The sequence below is a fragment of the Platichthys flesus genome, chromosome 10 (assembly GCF_949316205.1).
Source record: "Platichthys flesus chromosome 10, fPlaFle2.1, whole genome shotgun sequence".
NCBI lineage: Eukaryota > Metazoa > Chordata > Actinopteri > Pleuronectiformes > Pleuronectidae > Platichthys > Platichthys flesus.
In genome coordinates this window covers 23,156,605-23,178,050 of record NC_084954.1, presented here as the reverse complement: position 1 = coordinate 23,178,050, position 21,446 = coordinate 23,156,605, and the positions used below count along the sequence as shown (strand labels likewise).

The window sequence follows — 21,446 nt, the reverse complement described above, 5'->3', positions numbered from 1 at the left end:
GTGGGAACAGCTCAAAAACCCGCTGACTTTAATCCCACGGCTCATGACACTGTTTCTCAAACACTGTCAGGTTAGAAGCAAACACTTCGTAGTAGTTAGTATCAGGAGTCCGTGCTGACTGTGTGTGGAAGCTGGGGGGAAGCTAGCTGCCTCCGTGTAGCTTCAAGCTGTTGCAGCTGTTGAATTAGCAACGCAGTTTGGAAACAAGACCGGGGAACCGCTGCGTTAAGACACAATAACATAAGCATTTTGACCCGCTTGGTGTCACTTTAGTCAGCAAAAACTGTCGCGTCATCAACATCCTTTTTCTGTTAGTTGTCATCGTTCACTGTGTGTGAGGAGCCGGGATGACGTAAATAAACCAGCGTGGACTTCTTATATATATATCTTCTTATTTATACCTCATGAGGTAGGCTTCTCTAAGCTCGACTTCAGTTGCGCCATCTACTGTTCTGGCGGTGAATTGTTTTCACAACAAAAAGGCTCGTAGAACTATAAATCAAAAAGGGTCCGTCCGCTCCGTCCTTCCGTCAGTCCGCAACGGACTCGGAGAAGCATACTGAGGCCTTGAGGGATTCAGCTGCAACATGCAACTTCACCACTAGTTATCACTAAGTTCTACACACTGAACCTTTAAAACACTGTGTAAATGATCTTGTTTGCGTCACATATGAATGTCGGGGCTTGTGGACACTTGGATGAAACCACAGGATCATTATGGAGACATGTTATGGTTTTTCCCTTGTTTTTTATTTCGTCCGAAGAAGGACTCAACATTGACTTTTGTATTGGTTTATGCTCTAACAAAGTTTAACCCTAAAACTCCTAGAAGTGATTTGTGGACTCAAACACCACCCACCATCGGCATAGGGATGATTACATAATTAGTAAGTCTGTTACTATCCCTTTAACATCAGACTCATCCTTTCTTTCTTTCTTGCATCAGAGACAAGGTTCAGGTACAAGATTGATTAACTCATCACCTTTATGAGTTAATCTTTATTCTTTATCAAAGGAACACAAGTGAGAAGAGTTCCACCCAAAAGATAATTATTACAACAGATGCATCACTGGAAGCCATAAGGGGGAAGAGAGGACAGAAAGGCTGACAAATCAGCAAGACTCAAAGACCCAAACAAGCAATAGTGTCTACGTCATCGCTTACAAACATCTCAGTTTCTGCCTTTCCAGAATAAAATGCAGCGCCAGAAGTTTTCAAACTATAATGGGGCCAGCAGTGTTTTCAGACTACTCCGATTTAGCAGCTCTAAAACTCTGCAGCGGACACAAGGCGCATCCATAGCAGAGTTGATTCTCTTTCGAAACCAAAAATGTAGTATGTAGCCTCAGGGCCATGACACAATTGTGTTCACAATGCTGAAAAGAAAAAAGTTAAATGCTTCTTAGACCAACTCCTCTGAGGTACTAAGACCTGTCCAATTATGACATGATCACTCAGGATGAATATAATACCCGGTCTGAACCTGGCCAAAGTTGCTGTAAGGTATTGTTTGCCATAGTTACACCACAGTGTGTTGCTGAAAACACATAGCACCTCTACAATGAAGCATAGAAATCACCAGGGTGCCTGTAACGTGTCTAGGGCGTACCTTATGGGCACCAGGGTGTGACTTGCATCTTGTTTTGAAGTATCTCACTAGGGAAACATATGAGCCTTTTACTGAGGTACATTTGAATGTTCCATCTCTCTAGACAGCTTTTCTGTTTGCTCTCGGCTCTGCTTAACAGGTTTGAGGGAAAACAACACAGAGGTGAAAATCCATAAATAAAAAGCTGGAGGCGCATCTGTTGCTGTCTTTACAGGCAGAGCAGGAGGACTGGGTCACACCATGTCCAGCCAGGGCCTAACTCCTGCTCAAGCCTCCAATTAGGTATACATCTCAGCATTTGCTCTGCTTTGGAAAGACAAACCTGGGGTTACCTCATCCTAAGCAGCATTTGTCAAATTGATTGGTTGATGTAATTTCCCATGCTAATGCGTAACAGGGGTTTCCACTCACTAAAATCCTAGTCGCTCACAAGGTAAGAGCCTTCCTGGGATAGAGAGTGTGACAGACATGCAGCAGCCTGTATGGTGAGGCCACCTGGGAGTCAAACCAGAGACCTGCTCATCAGGACTAAGGGCCCATGTGGGGTACGCCCTAACCATTCGCTCATTGGGTCACTCCATCCACTTTGTTGACATAAAGTCTTGAGAACAGGTGGAACAAAGAATATCATTCTATTGACAACACCATTATGATTATAAAAACCACAGAAATGAGTCCATTTCATTATTTTCACTTGCCAAATTCATGATCTCACCTGTGGAACTGCTGGAAAAGGTTCATGGGGATGAAGGTCAGAAGCCTGTACTTGGTAGTGCGGATGGCATTGCCCTTGTAGCTTTTGGAGAAGGTGTCATACTCGTGTCGGTGCGGCCCATGGCGTGCAAACACACTTCTCCGCTTCCCTCTGACTCTATGCGAAGAGCAATGGGCATCGAGGAAGCTTTTGTTGGGCAGGTCATTGGGGGAAGAGTACCAGTCCCCCTCTGGGTTTCCAGCTAGAAGCGTCCGACAGCGATGCCGCACCCAGTGGAGCCGCTCCATCTAGGCAGCTGAGTGTCTGGGCCCCCTCCTCTGTGGCCTGCTGCTTTCTGCTTCCCGGTGGAATTACCAAATGTCCTATTCCTACAGAGAGAAGACCACAAACAATATATTATAGTAATTGGTCTCACTAGGTTGTAATTATCACGCCTGTCTGCAAGTTTTAAAGATCATTTATGTCTACGTCTTTACGGGTACAGTACATGTGAGAGAAGCGCTGAGGGGAAAACAAAGGTTCAAGGGAACCCAAGAAAATAGGACAGCAGTTAAGGCACTCATGCTGTGAAGGCACAAGATGCAGAGTTAAAAAGACACTGGAATCTCAAAACATCATCACATTCCATTATTTCACCGTGATATACTGATAGTTTGGTTGTAGATTAGACAATCTGACAATGCACCAAGGCCCAGTAGTCGCCTTAAAGTGGCAGCTGTGGCCAAGGGGTAGAGCGGTCGTCCTCCAACCAGAAGGACTGCATTTTGATCCCAGTCTTCCCCATCTGCATGCCAAGGTGTCCTTGGGCAAGATGCTTAACCACAAATGGCGCCTCATAGAAAAACGTGCTGCCCGAATTGGTGAATCAATCAAATTCTATTTTTATAGCCCATATTCACGAATAACAATTCTTCCTCTGCCCTAACACCCTTAATAAGAGTAAGGAAAAACTACTAAAAATAAATACGAGTTTTTACAGCAACTGGTGAATGGCAATCTGTACTGTAAAGTGCTTTTAGTGGTTATTTACGACGACAGACCATTTACCATTTGAGTTCAGTCACACACAGTCCAGTAGTTTTTGCATAATCTTGCTTAAAAACAAACAGATCAACTAACAAATGGACAGGGGATAAAGCTGCCAAAAGAAAGGAAATGTCTCTTAACAGATCCAATTTTAAGGACGGGTTCATTGCCTGAGCTCATGTATAAATTCAGGTACAAATAAAATAGCTGTCTACTATTCGTGTAGTTCTGTTCTCAGGTCTGAGGCTCTGCGCGGAAGCACACAACTCTCTCACAGGGATCTGTGACATGCCTAACTTGACAAACATCATTCTCGGCACACAGGTGGCACAATGACTTACAGTGAAAAGCGATAACAAGCGATAACAACTGAAGTTACAGCAGGGATCATGTTATTTTATGCTGTTAAAGGAAATATAGAATTTAATATAAATAGTGGAGTTTTGCTGCTTGGTTGCAGCTGATGAGGAAAACGTTTGTTAAACCAACACAGACAACATTTCACAAGCACAATGGTTTGAAAGTTAATCCCACACCCTTTGCTTCCTAAAAAAAGCTGTTACAGTAACTGTACCTCATGTGCTGAACAAGTCTGCAAGCTTAACGATTGGATGCTTGCAACATTAGGTCACATGTCAAAGGCAGTTATTTGTTTTTCCCGATAGCCCGCAATTCAATCTGACTGAATGTGGTGTTTATTTAGGGGAAGTGACATTTTCCAAATTCCAGCATGCCCTTTGCAAGGCATATTTCTTTTGTATAAGTCTTACACTTCCTAAAAAATAACCAATGTTCACGATGACTTTCCAATAGTAAGCAGTTTGAAAATTACATCACTAAAATAGCATGATCCGACAAGAAATGCACACTGTGTAAATAAATATTCTTCTTATGGGCAGTGCTGATATAAAATCATTCTCCGTGTTTAGGCTGAAGGAGAAGCTGAGTGTTTACAGCACAGAACAAGACAACAGAACCCATCAGGTCACATGAACTCCACTGCCCTAACTAGCTCTAGCTGAAGCTTTTTTGCTCTGACTGGAAATATTTAGACTGTTCCTGACTCAATAATAGGTCTCTAGTTAAAACCTTTGCCGGTTATACATTCAGATCTTCACAATATTGTTTGAGAGCTTTTAAATGATACAGGCATAGGCTAAACTGACTAGTTAGACCAGTGAACTGTAATAACATTATATATCATAAGCAACAGGGCAACTCACAATAAGTGCATTCAACCATGAGGGTACATGAGGGTTGGTGCATTCGCTTCAAAAGCCAAACTACAACGTGCTACATGTCAGGGCCAATTATAAAGTAACTTGTATGTATATATATATATATATATATATATATATATATATAAACACCACAGTTGACGTGGCTATAAGACATCATCATCTTATCCAAGGTAGAGTCAGGAATGTTGTGTTTTTAGTTTGCGGCGGAAGATGTGTAGACTTTCTGCTGTTCTGATGTCCATGGGGAGCTCATTCCACCAGGAGCCAGGATGGCAAACTGTCATGATTTTGGTAAGTGTTTAGCTCGCAGTTAGGGGGCAGCAAGCAGATTGGCAGATGCAGAGCGGAGTGGACGGGCTGGGGTGTAACGTTTTACCATGTCCTGGATGTAGACTGGACCCGATCCATTCAAAGCACAGTAAGCAAGTACAGGTGACTTGAAACAGATGCGGGCAGCCACTGGTAACCAGTGAAGGGAGCGGAGTAGTGTGAGTGAATTTAGGTAGGTTTAAGACCAGTAGAGCTGCTGCATTCTGGCCGAGCTGCAAAGGTCGGATATATTTTGTATATTTCATAACTGGAGAGAGAAAGTGGAGATGTTTTAAGGTGAATCAGCACTCGCTTCAGGACAAACTTACACTGGGAAAAATTGTATTTCTGATTCCAGCAGCTCCGCAGCAACAACACTTCTTTACTAATTCTCCTTCTGATTGAGCTTTTCATCTCTCTAGCTAGAACCTCTATCCCCATAATACTTCACAGTTAGTCTTTTCTGTCAATTTCCCTTTTCTGTCAATTTCAATAAAAAGTGACAGTGACCATGCTGTCTCCTCTGGTTATGATGTATTGTGTACACTTCTGTTGTGATTAGTACACATCTCATTTCAGTAAGATCTAATGTGTAATTCCAAGTACAAACTGCAAGACAAGTCACCAGATTGTTTACAGGTTTATATGAAGTGATTACATTTCTATGAACAATATATTCAGCCTTCTGCTGGGCATGCATCATGTAGTGTGATTAATGTTTATGCCATTCATCCAAATCAAGATGATCGGGGTGGATTGTCTTACATTTTTGGTGAAAAGAACACTAATAGGTGTGGAATTTCTCCTCTAGCTATTGTATCTACCACTTTCTTCTTTTGTTTTTGTGCCATTAATCAAATTCAGTAAAATTTGATTTGATTATATTTTTGGTGAAAAGAATACTTATAGGTGAGGAAACGACCACTGGGTCTGACATCTACATTCTTTCCTCTGAGGTGGGAGCTTAACACCTCAGCCATGTCAGAGGGATCTAAAGTGCTGGTTTTCATCTGTCATCAACTTACATGACGAAACAAGTCCACACACAAAAAGAGTTTCTGTGCTTGTGATCTGTACTTGTGATCTATACTTGTGACCTGTACTTGTGATCTGTACTTGTAACCTGTACTTGTGATCATACTTGTGATCTGTACTTGTAACCTGTACTTGTGATCTGTACTTTTAACCTGTACTCGTAACCTGTACTTGTAACCTGTACTTCTAACATGTACTCTTAACCTAGTGTGACCAGACTTCCCGATTTCCGGGGACAGTCCCCGTTTTCGGTGATCTGTCCCCGGTCAAAGCTGTCCCCGGAAATGTCCCAGATTTTGACACTGAATGGGGGAAAAATCCGCGCAGACTCAAACACCAGTTATTACTGTAGTCATTTAACGCATCACCAGAGAAGACGTCGTATGACGTACAGACGTTATCAAGACGCACGACCAGACGCAGCAGCGTCAACAACAACAATCTAGAGGCGGCAAAAAGGAAAAAGAGAAGATCAGCGGTCATAAATGGTTTGTTGTGTATGAACTTATTTATTTTGTGTGAATTGGCAGTAGACTTGGCTGTGTGTGTGTGTGTGTGTGTGTGTGTGTGTGTGAGAGAAGTGATGTAACGTTAAAATAAGTATGATTGTTTATCTGAACTGAAGACCTAACGTAACGTTATAAAAGTCAGTGAACGTTAACATTATGACAATGTTTTCATATCTGTCATAAGTGAAGCTGTAATGGTAACGTTAGCATGAGATTACCAGTTGATGACATTGTATGTGGCTCTGTTTTGGAAGAGGGGGAGGTGGAACTGCTTTGTTAGCATATCATTTTCCTGTAGGCATAGTGACCTGAGACTGTTAAAATAATAATAATGATGATATTATTAATTAATAATTAATTAATTAATAATAAGTCAATGGTTGATAGTTGTGTGTGTTAGGCTGCTGTTTTGTTTCGCGCTGTGTGGGTAATCAATGACTGTAGTAGTTATAAATGCAGACCATTTGATTAGCTGATGCCCTGAGTCACTGTTTTATATGTCACTGTTTTTAGTAAAGGTGAAATAAAGAAGTAAACAACAGAGTGAAGGAGAGAAGAGGAAAAGAGCAGGAGAATAGTGTGGAAAGGCAGAAATAAAGAAGTAAACAACAGAGGGAAGCTAAGGAGAGAAGAAAGAAGGGTGAAGAAAAGAAAAGCATTGAAGGAGAAGAGAACAGACGAGAGGCAAAAAGAGTAGAGGAGAAGATGGCTCTTTCAAAGAAGCGCAAATGCCATTTTACAGAACAAATCCAGAAAGAATTTCCATTTATACGCCCCTGTCGCCCAGGCCAAGACGACACAGTGGTCCACTGCACCCTTTGCCAGTCTTCTTTTTCAATTGCCAGTGGGGGGAGATATTCTGTGGTGGAGCATCAGCAGACAAAAAAACATAAAAAAAGGTCTGACTGCCAATGCTCTTACGCCCACTATCACCACATTCTATAAGAAGACAGAGCCTTCCCAAAAGGAGTTCGAGTTAGCTGTGCAGGAGGGCATCTTGGCGTACCACACTATGAAACACAATCATAGTTACCGATCTATGGACTGCACAGCACAACTGACAAAGAAGCTTTATGAGCCAAAGTTTTCCTGTGGCCGGACAAAAGGTGAAGCCATAGTGAATAACGTCTTCGCACCATGGGCAACCAATATGGTAAGACAGGACCTAGAGCAGGTTGAATTTGTTTCCCTGTCCATTGATTCATCCAATCATGGACATTTGAAGCTGCTGCCATTAATCGTCAAGTATTGCAAAGCAAATGATGGCAGCATGTCCATAGAAACAAAATTGCTTGATTTTGTTGAACTTAAAGGAGAAAAGGCAGAGGAACTTGCAGCTGAGATCATGGTGGTGATTGAAAAATTCTCCCTGGAAAATAAAGTAGTGGCATTCTCTGCCGACAATACAAACACCAACTTTGGCGGGCTGAATAGGTTGGGGAGAATCAACGTCCACACCAAAGTGAAAAATGCACTGCAGCGGGAGGTGATTGGCCTGGATTGTCCTGCCCACATCATCCATAATGCAACCAGAACCGCTATGGATACCCTTCCCATCGATGTAGAGTACCTGCTCACAAAGATATTCGGGTATTTTCATATTTACACTGTTAGAGTGGAAAGATTGAAGAGGTTTTGTGAATTTGTTGGCCAAGAGTATCAAAAAATCTTAGGACACAGCAACGTTCGCTGGCTGTCCATGCTCCCTGCTCTAGAAAGAGTGCTTAAAGTGTATGCAACACTTAAAGCCTTTTTTTCTTTCTGAAGAGAAATGCCCTGTTGTCTTGCGAAGAATGTTTGAAGATCCACTGACTGAACTGTGGCTTGCCTTTGCCCATGGAAAACTGGCCATATTTAGTGAAACAATCAAGAAGCTTGAAGGCCAGGACCGCTGTGTCAGCTGAGTCAGCTGCAATCCTGAGAGAGGTGGAGATAAAATTGACAGCAAGACGTGACGACAGCTTCATTCCAGTACTGGCCAGAGGACTACTGGGAGAGCTTGTGGAAAATGCAGCAATTACTAGAGAAAACTTTCTCAATACAACTCTTTCTTCACAACGGCTGTGAACTACTTGCAAGCTTGGGGAAAGCATACAGACAATTTAAATGACTTGCACTGTCTCCTTTTAAAAAAGAAACCTCTGCGTGAAGAGATCCAGAAGGCAACAGCCACACTGCAGGAAAAGTGCCCCAATGTGAAAATCAAAGAAGATGATTTGTTTGATGAGGTTTCTGCCCTGCAAGAGTTCCTAAAGGGGGATCACTCTTGAAATGGAGAGAGATTGAGACACCACTCAGTCAGAGATGGAGCACAGTATTTACTCATTTCAAAGAAAATTACATCCCGCACACTAACCTGGCAAGATTAGTGTCTGTTGTCATGTGCTTACCCGGCAGTAATGCACCAGTAGAGACGGTGTTCTCTCAAATGAATGACATATGGACAGACAGCAGAAATAGATTCACTGTTCCTTCCATCAAGGCCATACTTATTGTAAAGACAAACATCAACCTCCCTTGTGATAAGTTTATGGAGATGCTGGCCAAAGACAGAGCCATCCAGAAGAAAATACATTCTTCTGAGAAATATGCAAATCAGGTAAGGAGAGGGAGGGAGAGAAAGTGGGAATGAGGGAGAGTGAGAGACAGAGAGACAAAGTGAGAGAGGAGAGGAGATAGGTGGAGAAACAGATAATATATGAGCCCAATTTCTATACTGGAACTGCCCCCCTGATGAGTGACTTTTGTGGGTGCACTTTATAAATGTAGGTTTTGATTTTAATACAGTAGCCTATTACTATTGGCTCTGTTCTTGCAGTTTTTCTCATGTTCTCTGCTCTTATTCTACCCAGGCTCCTGAGGCGGAGGTGGATGAATGAGGGACCCACCATCACACACAGGCAACGCCAACCATGTGCAGTTTCTGTAACCACACCTCTACCTGTGAAGGCTTCAATTATCTTATAGTCCAACTAACTTTACAATATCTACTGACACTGAGCTGTGATAATATAACACTGTGAAGACATACAGGAAACATTCTGCATACTGATAAAGTGTTTGTTTAATTATAAATTTGATTTTCTATTAAAATCCATTAATGATGTTTTTTTATTAACATAACTAATGTTCTAATATTTTTTCAGGGCCCCTGTCAGTCACGGCCTCGGGCCCTCAGAATTTTCCTAACTTTTTGCCCCCTAATGGCACCTCTGACCTTTTGTGTAATAAAAGCTGGTTAAAATACATGAAAAAGTACTTGTCCCCATTTATTATTTCATAATGATAATATGTAATGATTTTTCACCGCCGCATTGAAAATGTCCCAGATTTTCATTTCAGAAATCTGGTCACCTTATCTTAACCTATACTCGTAACCTGTACTTGTAACCTGCACTAGTAACCTGTACTATTAACCTGTACTTGTGATCTGTACTTGTGACCTGTAATTGAGATCTGTAGTTGTGACTTGAAATTTAGATCTTTACTAGTAACCTGTACTTTTAACATGTACTCGTATCCTGTACTCGTAACCTGTACTAGTAACCTGTACTTCTAACATGTACTCTTAACCTGTACTCATAACCTGTACTTGTGACCTGTACTAGTAACCTGTACTTGTGACCTGTACTAGTAACCTGTACTTGTGACCTGTACTAGTAACCTATACTTGTGATCTGCACAGTGTGGTGAAGCAGCAGTTTACAGGAGGATCAGTTGATACGTGGGTACTGTGGGACGCTGTTGTTCGCCTCTGGGTTGTTCACCATAACAGAATTCAGAGAGGTGGTCGCCCGCCGCCTGGATCCACTCTGACAAACACTCACCCTGCCGATGTCCATGCGCGGGCTCCTCTGACGTCTGGTTCGAGCGGCTCCGGTCACGACATCCCTGTGTGTCGGGACATGGAGATGAGTGAGGCGGGGAGAGCAGCTCTCTAACAGTCGCTGCGCATCACACCAACCAGGATGTGACATACCGCGCGAGCTGAGAGGTTTTCCGCTCGCCTGCAGAGCATCGCACAACCGAACTCCAGGGTTTTAAATGTTTATTCCCGTGTTAACAATAACAAACCAACATTATCCAGGGTAACTCAATGTCCTGAATGGATGCGCCTTTGTGGTAAATTCGGCGTCCAGGTGATTTCTATTAACTGAATGCTGCCAGCATGACCGTGATCAAGGTCACTTTTTGTAAAACTATTTAGCAAATATTAAGATATATTTGCTAAATATTAATTAATCAATACAATAAATCTAAATATGATAACAAAGATCAAACAGTGTTTTTACAAGACACTCCCAGACACATTAAGTAACAACTCACTGAAGAAGAAGCAGGTCTTTTTTTCCCGAGCTCGTTGAACGCAGCTCCTGTCGTCATGTGACTGAGCTCAGCTGATCAGCAGCAGGCGGAAGTAAAGTGAAAATTAAAACATGGTGGCTTCACTGAGCAGGTTACCTGTCCCGGACTGTCTGAAGGTACGTACCCAGCTTCATTCAACAGTCCCGACCCGGGTCCCGCTTCTCTAACAGGTCACAGTGCAGAGCAGAGAAGCCACAAGTTTACATTCACAGTTTTCACTGAGAGCTCATCGGAATATCTACGACCTGCGGAGGAGCAAATACAATCATTTCAAACATGCCATCTTTTAGGACGAGGGGTTCTCTGTTTCATTCTGATCATTATGGATTGTATGTCGTCCATATCACAGACCCTAACTACAGTCAAGTCTGTTAAAACACAGCTCTGAATACGAGAGGCCACTGGCAACGTGTGTATCATTGTCACATTATTTAAAGTTCCATGGAGTCTGTAGTGTGCCACCAAAACAATAACAAGCCTCCGTGTCCAACTATAATCAATACCACATTTACATAATACAAAAATACATTCAAATTAAATATATACTATTTCATTTAAATGTGATTGATAAAATACAAATAATGTATTTAAAACTATTATTTATTATATATTTTTTTTATGTCTAAAGACCCATTACAAAGGGGATCAAGAATAGGACAAACTAAACAAATCATCAAAGACGAGGAGCACATTAGTACAATGGCATTTAAAAGTAAAATTCAATGAATGTGTCCTCATAATGTCTTTGAATAATGAATTCATTTAGTTTTTAAATGGTCAAATGTATATTTAGATGGATTCAGACTGAATCCACTTTGAACTTCACTCTTTGACTGAGGCGACGTCTCGTCTACACTAAGACGTTGTAGTTTAACTTGAATCACTGTCGCTACGGTAACGCCTAGCGTTCACCTTATTCCAGAGTTTTCAAACTTCTTATGTTATTTGCTTCACATGTGTGTGGTCCTTACTTTTTGGCTCCTCGTCTACATTTTAAATTCATGTCTCTTTGATCTGAGGATTTGCATTGAAAGATTACATCAAGTCCGCCTTCCAGAGCTACAGAAGGATCTATGATTGGTCAGCCTCAGCATACAAGAAGATGGGATATAGGAAGGTCAAGGACCTTTTTATAGCGCACCAGTTCAAATGTATGAGCAGATTTCATGTCATGTTTGATCAAATACACCATTAACAGAATCCTTAAATTGAACTACTCTACTAAATGAGTCCTCATAATACTGTGTGCTGTGCAGCTTTGTCACAAGGTGGTGGATGGACTGTGTGGCCGAGAACCTCCTCGCCGGGCGGATTACAGCGCCACCTGGAGCCTGGAGGAGTGGCATGAGCTGCTCAGCACCTTGACTGCCTTCTTCCGTCTGGCAGTGGGGAGCAACAGCTCAGACGAAGAGGTTGGGATTTAGACATGAGGAGAGACTCTAACCCTAAAGATATAAGATTATTCACCAGATCATTAGTTTATACATGTCAGGATCTTTACTATGTTATAGAGCTGTGGCTGTGTTACGCCACATGTTCTGTGTGAAGGAAGCATGTTTTTTTCTTGTTTTATTGCAGTGAGCGGCTGCTCTCAGGTCAGATTCTCAGCTCTCCTCCTGTCTGTCTGTGTACAGGTGCTGGCTGGGCTGAGAGACGTGGTCAGCAGTCACTCTGAGATGTTGCTGAGTGTGGTTCGAGACAGAGAGGAGGAGATCCACCGTGCTCTTTTGGATAGAACCAACTGCATTTCCTCTACCACTCTGCAGGATTTCGACTGGCAGCTGAAGGTGACTCGATGCTGCATGTGTTTCTGTCTCATATTTCAGATGTGGAAATGGTCCTAACTGGATTGAGCATCATATTTTAAAATCACAGAAGAGGCGTAAAGGAATGGCACACGGCAAACACCCAATTTCTGTGAGAGACATCTTAATACATGCATGAGACATAGCACCACACAGGACAGATGGTGTCCTGCAGGTGATCATTTGGCACACATCGTGACAGTTGGCAAGATGAGACACATGCAAATATGTATCTTTCGCTCCCTATTTTTATCTTTTCATATATTTGCATAAAAATATAAATGTGAATCCAATGCCCTAATACAATTACAACTACACTAACCGTGGCACATAAGTGAGCAGCAGAATTGCATGAAATGATTTTGGCATCAGTAGCAGAATCATCTAAAATTCACTTTGTAATGAAGGACATGTTTCATTGGCAATAAGCACTACCAACAATCCTCAGGTGTAATAGTGATGCCTCTGATTGGTGGAGCTACCATGGAAATGTTCTTAATGGACGCACGAGCGGTGATTGCAGTCAAAAACAGAGCATTGCACCATGTCGCTGACAACACTACTTCACCAAGTTACCACACTATATGAAACACTGTGTACACAAGACAAACCACAATATATTGCAACACTATGCTAATAACAAGGTTAAATTCAAGAGCAAGCATGAAGGGATACTTCGCAATGGTTCCTTGGATGCTTGGTTCCTTCACTATTAAAATATTTATGTATACAGACTGGTGCCTTTGCATTTTCCATTTTTGCTTAAAATCAAATGCTTAATGGTCACAATTAATCCTGTAGCTTTTCAGCTTGCTTCCAGGATAAACAAATTAACCGCTCAAAAAAAATTAAGGGAACGCTTAAATCACACATCAGATCTTGATGAACAAATGATTTAAGTTGAAAATACCTTCTGATGTACATTGTATAATTTGTTGAGAACAAAATTACATAACAACGGTAAATGGAAACCAAAATCATCAACCCACTGAGAGCAGGATTCGGAACCACACCGAAAACTGAGTAAAAAATAGAAATCAAAGGCTGATCAAACTTGCGTGATTTCATCAAGGCGAACTCATTATGTAACAAGGACAATGCAACATGCCTGGCTACAGTGTGTAGGCAGTGTGTTAGTTGTCACATGTGCTCAGTATGAACCTGCTCACATGTGAAGAGAACGGGACGCCAGTGCCGGACTTGCCAATTCTGTTGTTCTATGGCAAAGGCCAATCGAGCTGCACGGTGCTGGGCTGTGAGCACAGCTCCCACTAGAGAACGGCAGATCCTCATTCCACCCTCCTGGAGTGTGTTTCTGAGTTTGGTCATAAACATGCTCACCAGTAACCTGCTGGAGGTCATTCTATAGGGCTCTGGCAGTGCTCCTCCTGTTCCTTCTCATTCAAAAGAGCAGATACCAGATCTGCTGCTGGGTCGGGAAGGATGAGGGGAGAGCAATGTCTGAGTCGACTACATATAAAACTGTTCCCTTTGTGTTGTTGTGTTGCTTTTGCCTCTCCATTGCACCTGTTTCACTTTCATTTGCACCGAGGTGAATTTGATTCACAATCACTTGGGCTTCCTAAATGGAAAGATTGATAAACCTGTAGTCGAACTGACTTGGTGTTTTACTGTGACCATTCATTATTTTGAGCAGTGTATATACTGTATATATATTCTACACAGGCAGCTGTGGCTTAGGGGTAGAGCGGTCGTCCTCCAACCTGAAGGTCGGTAGTTCGATCCCCAGTCTTTCCCATCTGTATGCCGAAATGTCCTTGGGCAAGATGCTGAACCCTGATTCGGCCCTCATAGAACAACAAAAGTGTTGCGAATAGATGCACTGTATGAATGTGTGTGTGAATGAGTGAATGTAAAACTGTACTGTAAAGAGCTTTGAGTGGTCATCAAGACTAGAAAAGCACTATATAAATACAAGACCATTTACAGTGAGGATTATTTAAACTAAGGCCAGCACAAGCTTTACAGCCAGTAGGTCAAAATAAAATAAAATGTTTACACAAAATGATTTACGTTATTGTCACAGAAATTAGATTGTGTTCAGTTTGAGAACCTTTTATAAGGTGTTTTATTTAATAGGATGTGCTCCCCACTGATTGATCTGGATCTTTGTGTTGGCTGAATATAGAACAATATTGAGAATGCAGCCCCAAGAGGTCAATTCATACCAAAGTTCAAATGAAGTCAGGAAACACAGGCTGTCCCCTCAAGCTGTTCCCGCAGTGCCACCATGTTCTAATCACACCTCCTCTCCTCCTGTCCCTCTTCTTCCAGTTGGCTCTGTCCAGTGATAAGATCTCATCGCTCCAAACTCCTCTGCTCAGCCTCAGTCTGGACCTGAGAGAGAACGGAGACCTCCGGCCTGTCACCATGGAGATGAACAGAGAGGAGCTAAACACACTCATCACTTCACTCGAGGCTGCTAATAAGGTGACACAAGTGTGTGTGTGTGTCTATTGTTTGCATGAGTGAGAGTTTACCTTTAGAGCTAGCCCTGCTCTGTGCAGGGAGTCATTGTGAATGATTTGGACTCCAGTCAGGCGATTACCAGTTGTCACATGAAGCTGAGCACAGGGCAAACAAATAAGAACAGCTAATTTAATATAATAGGGTTAGGTTTCTCAAAACAGAACTAACGCTCTACCACGACATTTCAGAGCAGTGTTTCCCATTAATTATATTGACTGTGGCAGCCTGCCATTATCTAATTGGTCCTGCCACGGATTCATAAGGAAAGATACTTTTTTTTTTTTTTACTTTTCACAATAAAATAGTTGAACTCTATAAATACTATTACCGTCCATGCAGACAGTCTTACCTCATAGTTTCAACTGCAGTTGTGCGCGCACCCTCAAGTGGCACACAATGCAGTTCTCTCATCTGCGCCCCTGTCACTCAAGATCTGTTGCCTGTTAGAGTGACCTTCATGCATGTGCCACGCTGCTGCCGTCTTAGATTGAATTAATTCTGGGAATTCTTTTCCCTATTCTGTATTCGGTTCTGTTCAAAACCTTGATGGGTTCTTCCTTGGGCCAGGTCCAACCCCTTCACAGGATGTGATGGTAATCGGTTCAGTCAGTTTTGTTTATTCTTGTTATATAACGAACAAAAACCCTGATGAAAATGTGAAAATGAGAAAAGAATCACAGATATTATCTTTTTTTTTTATTTCACACATTGTGGCCTCTTGTCCAAGGGAATGGTGGTAGTATAGAAAAAAATAACAGAACTTTATCTGCAGCTCTTTTGTTTTAAACAGATCATGAAAACGAATACCTGTATTTAGTATCCGTAATCTTCAAGGTGTCTGCAGAGTGAGGGACACTGCAGGAGGCAGTGATCCTGCTGGGGATACACTGGCACTTTTCAAATATGAATGATTCAGACATTTATAAGGTTTCAGCGGAAATGCTACCAGCTGCTAAAAGGGTCATACTGATGAAGAAATCCAACCGGGTGTCAAGACAGTTGAAGCCAGAGCTCTTCAATACAGTGACTTCAGAGACGGCAATTTTATTTTCCTCTCATTTATGTCGGAGGTTCAGTAATAAATGTCAAAATCCAGGTGTGTGAACTTCTCACCAAAGAACACTTGAGGCCAAAGAGCCTTCTACAAATACTGCATGGATTTTCATGGAAATTGGAGGTTTCAGCTTTAGATTTCATACTTTCCCTTTCACCATTTGGGACATGTTCTGTTGATTGAAAATTAAATATGACAGTTTATCAGTTTAATATTGCATGTAGATCCACAGAATGGCACTCAGGGGATAACTTCCCTTAGATGAAACAGTATACTGATCAATCAAACTGCACACTACAGATACCAGCCCACTAAATATGTCAAAAGATTTTTTTTTACATAATGAATAGTGAAATTCCTGGATCTTCTCCACTGACTCATTCTGCATGGTGGATGTAATACTTCAGTGTGCACAAAGTGAAGATGATCTTAGGCTACTGTGAATCAAGCCATACAGGAAGTGATCTTGTTATCTTCTGGTCACACACATGCCAGGATATGCAGAACAGTATCGTATCCATCAAAGCAAAGTGTGTCATGTGCTAAAAACATGAATTTTTCCCCCATTAAGATACAGTGTATACAAACTAACACACACGTGTGGACATGGGCAATAAAAAATCAGAGTGACTGCAATTTATTGTTTTCATTGTTCTATAACAAGCAGACAGAAGCTGTGCAGTACACAGTGCATGGTTCTCTGGGGAAATTACTTTTTTTACTTGTATATAAAAAAGCATATGAATAAATTACAATATTCTGTGGGCTATTTTAAAGATGAATAACATAAGTAGGAGTCAGTGAAACTTGGAGCCTGAGAGCCACAGATGGGCCGAGTTGTGTTATCACACTCACCCCTCACAGAGTCTGTGTCAGGCCGAGACCATCTCCCTCCTCTCGCGTCTCTATTTATGAACATGCTGTGGAAGACGGCTGAGGAACCATCTGGCGAGCTGGTGCAGTCATGACAGGCCCAGCACCTTCTGTCACTTACTGGAAATACACACATGAAGCTTTTGCTCTGTGATAAAAAGACTTCATATTGACTTAAAACAGGAACATCTATCAATAGTTTGGATTTGTTCTTTAATGGGATCCATTAACAATAAGGATAATAAAACACCAGCATGTCCCTTTAAAGTTGCATCTATTACACTTTTTTGCCACTTGGCTGCAGAGTTTAAGACCAAACTAAAATGGTACAAATGATATGGAGTTATCGTATGATGTAATCAAGAGCAACACAATCACATTACAGTGGTTCTATTATTATTATTTTTATACAATGATGAAAACATTGAGCTGTATTTGTGTCTTGCAGGTGGTGCTGCAGTTGAAGTGATCAACCGAATGACGGAGCACTGATCCAGGACGACAGGAAGACAAGTGCATAGATGGTCATGGTGTCAAAGAAAGTGCAGATGAGACTCTGTCAGGATTGTGTGTGTTGTAGACACAGTGACCGTGTCACGTTGTGGTCACATGTATGCAGGTGAAAACATGTTTTTGGTGTGTACTTTGTTTTGTCATGAAAGTAAATGTTTTGTTGCCTTTTTTTTATTTCACTGAATTCAATTCATCTACTCTCCATTCAATTTCACAAAAAGTACAGGAGCTCCAGATGAGTTTACATACAGATAGTAAGTAGAGGAGATCCCAGGTTTGTTTAATGCCTTCATGAGTGGTACTATTAAACCAACACACACACATATACATACAGGCAAATATGTCATTTCATTTCTTGGAAAAACCTAATTGCTATCTTTCCTAAGTTACTTTTACTTTAAAAATAAAAATGAATTATGTCTCATGGGCCCTTTACCACCCGGGGGCTGGAGCTTCCCATCCAACAGAAAAGGTCCAAAAGTTAAAAGAAACATTCGGGTTCTCAGTGGTTCTCATGTGGGAGTCAGTTAAAAATTCTAGTCTTTTTCTATTGTTATGATTGCTTCATAGAAACAACAAAGAATTAAGAATAGTCAAGTGAACTACTTTGACAGTTATGTGAAATATTTAATCCATGTGGACAAATGAAAGATTTGGCATGAATAACTCTGAGTTCTGCTGACAATTCATACATTACATCAAATATTAAGCTACCTGAACCGTGAACTTGATGTTTATTTATCACAGCTTCAGAAAGTTTTCAGACCACTTTGTGTTTTGCATATTATTCAGTTATGCATATTTGTACATAAAAAAAAAAAATGCCCATGAATATAACTTCTTGTCCGCTCTGACTGGCGAGTCCTGCATGTTCCAAACTTCTTCATTTGAAAGACCTGACACGTGCTTTACACCAGCGCTAAGGAAGTAAACACGGTCACACAAAGATAAAATCACTTCTGTCTCAAGGACATAAAAACCTGGATGACCCGCAATTTTCTCTTATTAAACTCAGACAAAACAGAGGTTATAATACTTGGCCCCAAACACCTTAGAGATGCATTATCTAATGATATAGCTGCGCTAGACGACATTGCCCTTGCTTCCAATGAAACAGTCAGGAACTTGGGAGTGATCTTCGATCCTGATTTATCCTTTAATAGTCACTTAAAACAAATTTCGAGGACCGCTTTTTTCCACTTGCGTAATATTTCAAAAATTAGACATGTCCTTTCACAAAAAGATGCAGAAAAACTAGTCCACGCCTTTGTTACATCGAGACTGGACTATTGTAATTCATTATTATCAGGCTCCAGCAGGAAGTCGTTAAAGACTCTACAGCTTGTCCAAAATGCTGCAGCACGTGTCCTGACGAGAACAAAGAGAAGAGAGCACATTTCTCCAATATTAGCATCGCTACACTGGCTTCCAGTTAAATCTAGAATAGAATTTAAAATTCTCCTCCTCACCTTCAAGGCCCTTAATAATATAGCGCCTTTATACCTTAAAGAGCTGTTAATACCTTATAAACCCACTAGAGCACTCCGCTCCCAGAATTCAAGCCTACTTGTCGTCCCTAAATTCTCTAAAAGTAGAGTAGGAGCCAGAGCTTTTAGCCATCAAGCCCCTCGGCTGTGGAATAATCTACCACTTTCAGTTCGGGAGGCAGACACCATCTGTTCGTTTAAAAGTAGGCTCAAAACCTTCCTTTTTGATAAAGCTTATAGTTAGAGCTAATTAGTGCGCCAGAACGTTACTTGTTCTATTTTATGACACATGACACACGGAGCTTCTCTTTCCAGCTTCTCCTTCCTCTTCTCCATCCCTATCCCCCTTCCCCGGAATCCCTTTGCTTTATCACCCGCAGATCCAGGGCCTCTGTGGCCGCACCATGGATTACGGTTTGTGGATCGCGCACCGGGGGTCGCGGTGTTGGATCCAGTGTGGCGGATTCTGAGTCATGTGGGCTGATCGTGGTGCTGGTGGCGGACCCTGTGTCGCGTTGGCATTGGGCACGGGCGGTGGACCAGGACCGCAGTGGTGGCTTGTGATGGGTCCTCCTGGTGGGCGGCGGTGGACGGTGACTGAGGACTGAAGTGGCGTCTGGTCTGGATGGTGGATCGTGGTCTAGATGGTTGCTGAGCATGGACTGTGCTTCATCATTGCTGCTAGAGACTTCGATTATTGATGATGTTCTCCTGCACGTGGCATCTATTGCACTTCTGTCCGTCCTGGGAGAGGGATCCCTCACATGTGGCTCTCTCTGAGGTTTCTACATATTTTTACCCTGTTAAAAGGGTTTTTTGTAGTTTTTCCTTACTCTTGCTGAGGGTTAAGGACAGAGGATGTCACACCCTGTTAAAGCCCTATGAGATGAATTGTAATTTGTGAATATGGGCTATACAAATAAAATTTGATTGATTGATTGATAAAGGCAACGTCCCAAACAAGGTTCACTTTCCTTTATTTAGCCAGACACACCAACCTCAGGTCAACTTTGTAAAATATTTTTGGATCATCTGAAGACCTTGTCCTGGAAGCATGTTTGAAGGAGCTCTATAGTGATCCATTCTAATTAATCATAAGTATTATAAGAAATAAAACATGCAGTCAACATATGAGCAGGTCAGTACTGTTTCAAAGTCGATTTAAAAAGGGTGAACCTTTGTAAGAGATGGCGCTTTGTGCTCTGGGTAAGTCAAGGTGACATTAGGGTCTTCCAGTTGACTAGACGGCTGTCAGCCTGATTAATAAAAAGAATGGGCACAACTGCCGACGGACGCTGCCGTGCTAAATGTGTGTTAACGGCATTGGTCTTCCCTCGCGCAGCTTCACGTTCATCATGAGAAGCAGCGGTGCCGCTGACGGCTGCAGACATGCTAACTTGACTGATGGCATTCTCCTCCAGCCACAGCAGTTCCCCCTCTAGACCTTCAGTCTCCGTAAAAGCAGCCGCATGAGAAAGAGGCTGAGTCAGTGCTGATCTGAACCAAAACCAAATATCTTACACGAGGAGTTGAGCTCATGTGGCGTTTCTGCTTTTTTATCTCAGTGGGATCACACTGGAAACATTGCAACACGTGCACGTAGGCCATTTTTTGGGGAAGTACTTCAAATCAAAGTCCTTAACTGTGCTACAACCATTGACTGTATATTCGAATAGATGACATGACGGCTCCCCAAAAGCAAAGCCAAAGAGTATCAATCGCCCCCTGGTGGCTGGATGCAGTTTAGGCCTCCAGCACCACTTCCTCCATGAAAGCATTCTACATGCAATAGCGTCATCGGGAAAGATACTGAACCCCGGAAAAAGTGCTGCACATAGATGCACTGTATGATTGTAAAACTACTGTAAAGTGCTCTGAGGTCACTACGACTAGAAAAGCTCTTTCTAATCTCAGACCATTTACATGGACCTTTTTCTCAAAGAAGGTTTCTGTCATTTTAGGTATCACATTGATGTTTGTTCAAATATTAAGTTTTCTGTTAAGTTAAGTTTTAATTGGTTATTTGATGCAATAAAACTGCAGTAAAATAACATGATTGACAGCTGAACAGCTTGACTTAAGATTGGTCAAGAGCGTGTACTGGTGGGAGCTTTATACTGCGATAAATACAGTCTATGGGTGTCACAAGTCTTTGGGCTTGGTCATTTTCAAGGTCTGGAGATTATTTTTTTTAATTTATGGATCCACGTCTTCAACCAAAAAACAATAGTATGTTAACTTCTCCCCTAGCCTGTGCCTCTAGCCTCCATCCCTGCTGACGCACAAACAGACACAGAAAGAAGGGCGACGCAACAACTTCCTTGGTAAAAGGCAAACATGCTCATGTATTTGTCAACAAAAGGACACGTTAAATGTAGATGGTAGAGATGTCAGTGGTTTTATTTAAACTATTC

General features: G+C 41.8%; 2 protein-coding genes across 4 annotated transcripts in view; one reads left to right on the top strand and one right to left on the bottom strand.

The window, feature by feature from the left end:
• Positions 1–10,555, bottom strand: part of atp10d (ATPase phospholipid transporting 10D) — a 38,669-nt gene extending 28,114 nt beyond the window's left edge. Inside the window, exons 1-2 of one of the 3 annotated variants that reach the window (XM_062396593.1) lie at positions 10,273–10,555; positions 2,326–2,693 (exon numbers count right to left, since the gene is read on the bottom strand). In XM_062396593.1, the coding sequence (XP_062252577.1) occupies positions 2,326–2,612 (287 nt within the window). In that variant the 5' untranslated portion in view covers positions 2,613–2,693; positions 10,273–10,555. Of the gene's footprint in view, positions 1–2,325; positions 2,694–10,272 lie in introns of those variants that run through there. The other 2 variants (XM_062396592.1, XM_062396595.1) reach the window with 2 other exon arrangements.
• Positions 10,556–10,793: 238 nt separating this feature from the next.
• commd8 (COMM domain containing 8) lies at positions 10,794–17,714 on the top strand. The gene is made up of 5 exons (XM_062396598.1): positions 10,794–10,926; positions 12,067–12,222; positions 12,445–12,597; positions 14,911–15,066; positions 17,481–17,714. Exons 1-5 carry the CDS (start codon positions 10,882–10,884, stop codon positions 17,499–17,501), a joined length of 531 nt encoding a protein of 176 aa, XP_062252582.1. The 5' UTR covers positions 10,794–10,881; the 3' UTR covers positions 17,502–17,714.
• The last annotated feature ends 3,732 nt before the right edge of the window (positions 17,715–21,446 follow it).